Genomic DNA, 8,079 nt, shown 5'->3' on the forward strand with positions numbered 1-8,079 from the left:
ATCAGATAGGAAGGGCTGAAAAGGCGCAGCCCTGCCGCCCCCCTAGCCGCCTACCTACTCGTGCCATTGCTGGAGTGATGGGCGCATGCTTCTCAGTACTGATTCGTATGGAATTAGCACGACCCGGCGATCAAATTCTTGGTGGGAGAGACCCAATCTTGGGTGAAAAAAATACCGCGACTTCTATCTTTTTCAATAAAATCATCACGTAGTAAATCAACAAACCCCAAAGTGATGTCTCTTTCCCCTTCAAGTTTACCTACTACGGTACCGGAATGAATGTGATCTCCACCAGACATACGTAAAGGGTCATTGAAATGTAAATGAGATCCTATCAGAACCCTATCAAGATGAAAGATAATGAAGAAAAATATAGGTGTTGATGTTGTTTATGTTTTTCATGTTGTATGCATTCTTTTATTGTGACGTAATATATGAATATATGTTGGGTGGTTTATGACGATTTGCAAACAAGCAAGTGCACCGGTAAAATCCCACTCATACGGTAAGGTTCTAGAAGGTGGGACGAGGGCAAGTTTTCCCCATACCAAGAGATAAAAGATGCTTTCATTGAGACATTCGGCTTCATTTGTTTTCGTTCATACGAAATAGGGGTGGCTCAGTGTATTTTAAGGGTAAAGGCTAACTATAAAATTGGGCCCTTTCCAAAAATTTTAACCTTTAGCAGATTCCTATTTCAATTGTAGTAACTCTAAAAGATTGTTAAAAATCTAAACACATACTCAATTTAAACAACTAAATCCAAACCGAAAATTTACGATATCTATTATTCTATTTTATGATTTTATCTGAACGACTAAATATTATTAAAACACAGGCCCAAGAATCAGCCCATTGCTGGAACTGAAAACAAAAGGCCCAAAGAATTACATAGAACAAGAAGAAAAAAAAGTAAGAACATTCTCATTCGGTTCCCCAAAATTTTGTGAGAGGAGTTATAAATTATAGGGTGGGGTTTTAAGTGGTTGTGAGTGTAAATTATATGGTGGAGAGAGAAAAAGTAATGATTTTTTGCAAATTATAGGGTGGAGAGATAAAACTGTAATAATTAAAGTACAAAAATATTATTTAATTAAACAGAAGAAAGAAATGTAGTGTTTTTTTAGTGTAATTGTAGAGATAGGGAGAGATGATCGGTTGAGAATACGCGCTCTTACAACAATAATGGTTCAGCAAATCTGGACTTCACCATAGATCGCTTCTTCCATGTTTTAACCATTATAAATATATATTAAAAACCAAAATCTTCATCACTCACTAAAATCACTATTCATGAAATGTACAATTTCTTTCGCATCATATACAACTTATATATGCACCATGTTATTAACATGTATCATGCAAAAGAAAAAAAGGATAACGTCATCAATCACCATTCACCAAACAATAAAAAAGTAAAAAAATATAAGGAGATGGTTTGATCTATTTTGCGAGGGTTCACATAACATTTAATATATGAGTGTCGCTTACTAAACTACCTTATTATTGTTTTTAAAATTTATGATTTTCTTTAGATTTTTGTTTAAATTTACCTAGAAAAATGTAAATATCAATTACTATTACATTTTTTAAAGTTATTTTTTTCAAAGTTTCAAACTCATGTCTTATGTTACTTTATCATTTTGACTTATTTATTATTTTCTATATTTTTTGTTGTTTACTGTTTCGACTTAGTAATTATTTTATGTGTTATGTTTCGGTCTAATTTTTGTTAGTTAACGTGTTTGCGCGACTCAATATTTTTATGTTTAATTTTTGTTTGGTTTAACGATCCCGTAACAACGCACGGGTCTTAACACTCGTTAATATTAATTGTTTGGGTGGTTGCTCTTGGATTTCACTATATTAATTAGGTGTGAATTTGGAAAATAAAAATCTAGAAATTTTTTAAATAAAAAAAATACCAAAGTACTGACTTACATTAAATTATTAATTAATTTCAATGCGGTGGCATTGACACCTACATTAGACCATATGGTTTAATTATATAAAGGCAAAATTCTTAAAATGCGGTATTAAAGGAGAGAGATTTATTTTTATTATCATAAATAAAAGTTTTTAGAAATGACTCATGTAAACACGTATTTGACGACATGTTTGGTCTTAACGCATCTTTTACGACATGTTTGATATCAACACGTCTTTCATGACCTGTTAGCCTCAAAAGCCTCTTTCACAACATGTTTGGCCTCGTAGTTGCTTATTTTGTTTTCTTAAAATTACATTATTATAAATAATTTTATTAATATTTGTCTTTTTAATAATTTTTAATGTATAAAGTTTTATGAAGTTCCAAATATACTATTGATTTACTTAAAACCGGGCTTGGTCAAATTTTATTAAATATTTATTGAACATTTTGATATAAATTTCACACGACTCGGTTTTGAGTAAAAATTATGACAACATGCAGATAAAAAATAAGCATGTCTCATTGGAATACTTGAAATTATATATAACTATATATTAAAAGTTATAAAACGTTCTGCTTGCGGTGCGCGCATATAATGTATATATGTGTGGACCCTCGGGTGGGCAAAAGTGAAATTGCATTAACTTTGACGCTATTTTACTAATCTCGTGAAAATAACGTTAAAAGGTGGCGGAAGGTTAATCAGGCATCATGTAGTAGCGTTGATAGCCGAAAGACAATGGTACATGCACTTATCGATCGGTGTGCCGATGGTTAAGTGTTATGTGCCTTATGTCCAAGGCTTGATGCAAAACTACTATCGAGCCGTGGGGTCTCACCAGAAGCAGCCTCTCTATTTCTACGAGGTTGAGGTAAGGCTGTTTACATCTTATCTAGAGGTGGCAAATGGGATGGGTTGGGTTGGGTTGGGTCGAACGAGTCATGGGTCAAAATGGGTTTGGGTCAGAATGGGTCAACTAAAAAAGAGTTGTTTTGGTTTGGGTCATAATAAGTTAGGGTCGGAATTAGTCAAAACGGTGTTTTTTTAACGAGAATAGCGGCGAAAACATTTTAATTCTTTTAGATTTTTTGTTTTTTATTTATATTTTGAGTTATGATTTTTTTATTATTTTTTTTTGAATTTTTTTGTAAGGGGTTTCCTATTAAGAACAAAAACCCCTCAAAAAAATATTCAAAAATAATAATAAAAAAACATAACTCAAAATATAAATTAAAAACAAAAAAAAGTAAAAAAACCAAAATGTTTTCTACGTTGCCCTCGTTCCATTAAAAAAAAAAGAGAAACCGAGAAAGTTGACGGAAATGAAACAAAAACCCAAAACCGAACCAAATCAGTTGAAATCAAAAAATCGATCACAACGAAACTAAAAAAACTTAAACCGAACAAAAACGAAACAAAAAAAAAACGGACACAAACGAAACAAAAAACCAAAAACGAGTCCGGAATCGACCAAAAAGAAACCAAAACCCAACCCGTCATGTGTGAAAACTCATGTTGGCTTGAAACTAGAACCGGACCCGTTCCAATCTCAAACTCGTTTCGTGCCGAAACCTTTCCCGTGCCGAAACCCGTTCTGATCCGAAACCTACCACATTTCCGTAGGACACTAACCCACATCGACCCATTTATTTGAATATGGCGACCTAATTTGACCCGAAAATTACAAGATGAAATTTCAAATGACCCATTTTGACCCATTTAGTTAAAATCCTTGACCCAAACCAACCCATTTAATTTTTAAAACAATTCAAATTGACCCATTTGAAATGGTTTGGGTCAAGATTGCCACCCCTAATCTTACCCTTCTCAGACCCTACCATAGCTTGCTATTGATGGGATATACTGAGTACGATGATAATGATTAAAAGTTATAAAAGAAAAACCAAATATGAGTAAAATTAGTTCTAATAATTTAATATTAAAAAAACAAAAACAAAAGAGGCTAAATGCATCGTGACAGATGCGTTGGAGGTTAGCAGGTCGTGAAAGACGTGTTGAGGCCAAACATGTCGTGAAAGACGCGTTTAGACTAAACATGTTGTCTAAGACGTGCTTATATGGACATTTCTGAAAGTTTTTATTTATAGGACAAAAATGAAATCTTTATCTATTAATAGAAAATTTTAGGAATTTTCCCTTATAAAAATACCCCATCATCGTCCTCACACGTCATCATCTTCATTTGTAACTATCGTATAGAGAACTTTTCAATGAGAACTTTTCTACATTTTGTTCTTCTACTTTATCTACTCTTTGCTGCAACCACTCTTCACCAAACACTTTTTGAGGTAAGAAGAAAAATAACTCCCTGGATGAAGGATTAAAATATGCATGACCGAAGCATGAAATGTTAAAACTTAACATCAATCAAATTACTAGTTCAACTCACTTCCTTGGATGCAATTCTTTTTCAAGGTTTTAGAAAGGCTATATTTTAATTTGTGTTGTTATGACACTATACAAAAGTAATGTTTTAAGGAACCACATCGCATAGCGGTGAACAAAAAGATACATATCACACAAGTGTTCAAGCTAAAACAGAAAAATAAATAAATATTTTCTAATATACATCACCCTTGGTATTTATAGTAAAAACAAGTTGAAATACCTCTATCAAGAATTAATTAAAAAATTAATGGCATTGAACGTCTACAATGCTCATTATTCTCTTTAAATGCTACTTTATTTGACTAGAATTGTCTTTCTTAACAAAACAACAATGGAAGCTAGAACTGTAAGTGCCAAGAATAATCGAGTACTGGAAACAACTTCTCAAGACAATTGCCGAGGACGTAACGGACTAATTGCTACCCAAACGTCTGAGCAGTGGAAACAATTGCTGTTGAGCAACTACTTAGAAAAAAATAGTAGTGGGAGCGACTGTTGAGCAACCAACTAGTTAATTTGCACGTCAACAGTTCCAATGCTCGTCCAACCCGCATTAGTCGCACCTTAGAATGCCAAGTGCGCTCGTGTGCGAAGTTAGGGTTCTTTGTGCCTTTAAGGCCCCACTAATGTTTGCCTTAAATAAAACTTTATATTTAAAATGATCCCACTTATAACCCATTGGTTTAATGATGTCGAAGGGGTTTGTAACCCGATGGAAGATCAACCAACTCCTAAGTAATGATTCTGCAAGATATAAACAATTTCATTCTTCTTTCCATTGAGATCTTTTTGAAGAGGTAATCACTTGATGGTAGGTATTAATCCTTGGTCATGCATTTGCTTCGTCTAGGTTCATCCTCTTCAACCTCTGGTCTTTAATCTCTCTCATCATGAACAATATCACCAAGGTACAATACCACATGCTGGTTAAATAAATCCCTTGATAATTCGAATGCTAAAACAACCGATACATGAAGCGTACTTTAAGATGGTACCACACCCAACCACATGTCAATAAGTTCACACTTAGGTATCTACATTTTGCAATGGAATACATTATACATGCTATGATTGCAAAGAAAAAAAAAATACAAATTAGCAAATTATTTAACTTTGAATAAGTGTGAGGTTAGTACGTGGTGTATGATGAATTGATGATTCAAGTTCATTGAAATACATATCAAGTGAATAAATTTCTCATAATTGCATCTCCAACGGGCATGTTTAAATGGAATTGGGTGTCCACAAGTATTAGAGAAAAGAGTATATCTATATGCAGGGCCGACTCAACGATTTTGGAGGCCTAAAGTTGTCCTTTTAAGACAATTGTGTTATAAACCAAAAAATATTGTTAATAACCAATCTTGAACTAGGGCCTACAACTAAGCAACACATAGGTTTACCACAAAACCGGTAACTATTTATGTTTCTAGTATGCCGCTTAAGTATATATCCATATATAATGTTTTTTTTGGGTTTTTTTTATTGAAAAACCTTAATTAAGTGTGAACTTAAAACCCTATCTTCACTTTGCTGACCCACAGGCCGGGCCTGTATAAGTATATACCAAGGGATCTCTGAAAAAACCTAGTAATATATATATATATATATATATATATAAAATAATATGAGATTAGAATGTCACTTTCTATAATTTATCGATAACTATACATACTAATTATCAACGAAAATGTTGACCAGGATTAAACCAACACTTACCGACGACAGCTATAATGAGACTATTCGGAGTTATTGGAGAATATTATCCGTCCGCGAACACTTATTAATTAGAGATATATCAAAAGTGTGAGAACAACAATTACAAGTAATTAAATAATTAAGTTTTACTCATCAAATTAAATGCTAATATGATATTTAAATTATAAACTTGCAAAACGTACGTAAACATTTGTTTGAAAAATAAACACAAATATTACTATACAAACTTTCAAAAAACTAATTATATATAAAAAATTTCAACGGAAGAATGGCAAGACAGAATCAAAGAAAAAGATTCATACAATATGAATGTATAATATGTCATGTTACTCTCAGAAATCGTTGGCGACGACTTTAATTAGTCGACGCATCAAAGTAAACCTTATATACAATTTTGTTCTTTAGTATCAATTTGCATATTTTAAGTCAAAGTCTACGACTAACTTGAACGTCTCATCCTTCTATATATACTTACGTTTTCAGCCATAATATTCACACACCTCACAAAAATGGAGAACAAAGTGTTGGGCTTCTGCGCAATTGCAGCGGTGCTTGGAGTAATATCCGCTGCCACCGGATTCGCTGGGGAGGCGACAAGAGTTAAGGTAACAACTGAAATTAATAAGTTTGTTTAACTAGACTATAAGAAATGTTTTTGACCTTTATAATGATATTATATATATGTGCAGGCTTCTGATGTTTTTATTTATGATGATTCGTGTGTTTATCCAAGTAGTCCGGCTCTCGCACTTGGAATCGTGTCAGCCGTGTTCACGATCATTACACGGATTTACATAAGTGTTTCATTTGGAGGAGCTGGTTGTTGTCGAACTGACCCTAATTCGACTCCGATTTCCAAACTACTTTTTGTACTCTCATGGTAAGACTTTGATCTTGTTTTTAGTTATTTTTATGACAATATTTAACCTAGGGTATGTTTGGCAAAGAGCATTTAGGAGCTTTTAGGAGCTTCTAGCTTCAAGCTTTTAAGAAAAAACTCATATTCAATGAAAAGATTTGTTTGGTGGAAGAAGCTTCAAGCTTTTAACTTTGAAGAAAAAGCTCCATGTTTAAACGCTACTAGTAGCAGCGTTTTAGAACAGCTAGAAGCTTTTACAATTGAATTTACAAGTTTGGTACTTGAACTCTTATCAACTCTTATCAACTTTTATCAAGTGAATCACATACCGACACTGATTATGCGGTTGATGTCAGGTTTCGCGCGTACTCGGCCGCACCGCGCGGGCGCCCAACTAGTTTTATTAAAAGCTCCAGTTACTCTACCAAACACCTAAATATATCTAAAAAACTATAGATACAAGCCACCAGCTTCCAGCTAACAGCCACCGGCTAGTTTTGCCAAACATACCGCTAGTAACTATATAATAATAATAACTGGTTAAATGTTGGATATCCAGGGTAGCTTCAGTTATAGCAGTAATTCTACTATTGACAGCTGCAGGATTAAATAATAGACAAGGTGGAGAGGTGGATGCATATGGGTATATTGCATGTTATGTTGTGAAGCCTGGAATCTTTGCAGCAGGAGCTATTTTAGCTCTCTTAAGTGCGGTTTTTGGTATTGCTGCTTATATTACATTAGCTCCGCCATCGCAAACTAACGCATATCCTGTGGTTGCCATCCCGATGGGTACGGCTAATGTTGATCCAGAGAAGAATCCTGTGCCATTCCCTCCTCAGCAGTACCCTCCTCAGCAATACCCTCCACAACAATAGTCAAAGTAATAAGATATATGGGACATTTTACACTAGTATCTGAATGGAATTATAATTGTGTGGTTCATATTGTAAGTCTTGTTTTCTTTGTTGTTTGACTTTGTAATTTCTTGTTTCATTTTCAGTACTATTTCATGATATGGTATGTGTAAACAGTGTAATAATAAAATGATTATATCAATTGTTTAAATAAGTTATTTTCTCAACGAAGATTTAGTCGAATACGTGTTGCACTTCATTAAAAGATTTGACTAACTACTATCACTTCTCATGTTCTGTT

General features: G+C 33.7%; 1 protein-coding gene across 1 annotated transcript; it reads left to right on the forward strand.

The window, feature by feature from the left end:
• Positions 1 to 6,556: 6,556 nt before the first annotated feature.
• On the forward strand, positions 6,557 to 7,814 carry LOC143561517 (protein MODIFYING WALL LIGNIN-1-like). The gene is made up of 3 exons (XM_077049582.1): positions 6,557 to 6,667; positions 6,752 to 6,942; positions 7,481 to 7,814. The coding sequence occupies exons 1-3, from the start codon at positions 6,572 to 6,574 to the stop codon at positions 7,797 to 7,799; spliced, it is 606 nt and encodes a 201-aa protein (XP_076905697.1). The 5' UTR covers positions 6,557 to 6,571; the 3' UTR covers positions 7,800 to 7,814.
• Positions 7,815 to 8,079: the final 265 nt, after the last annotated feature.

The sequence above is a fragment of the Bidens hawaiensis genome, unplaced genomic scaffold (genome assembly GCF_021521415.1).
Source record: "Bidens hawaiensis isolate Kalapana, Puna unplaced genomic scaffold, B.hawaiensis_p1.1 tig00020696_1, whole genome shotgun sequence".
NCBI lineage: Eukaryota > Viridiplantae > Streptophyta > Magnoliopsida > Asterales > Asteraceae > Bidens > Bidens hawaiensis.

Excerpts from the sequence above, each read along its gene's own strand:
- LOC143561517 (XM_077049582.1), top strand. The coding sequence starts at position 6,572 with ATGGAGAACAAAGTGTTGGGCTTCTGCGCAATTGCAGCGGTGCTTGGA. Across the intron at positions 6,668-6,751 it reads GGGAGGCGACAAGAGTTAAG|GCTTCTGATGTTTTTATTTA; the intron begins GTAACAACTGAA and ends ATATATGTGCAG. Across the intron at positions 6,943-7,480 it reads CTACTTTTTGTACTCTCATG|GGTAGCTTCAGTTATAGCAG; the intron begins GTAAGACTTTGA and ends TTGGATATCCAG.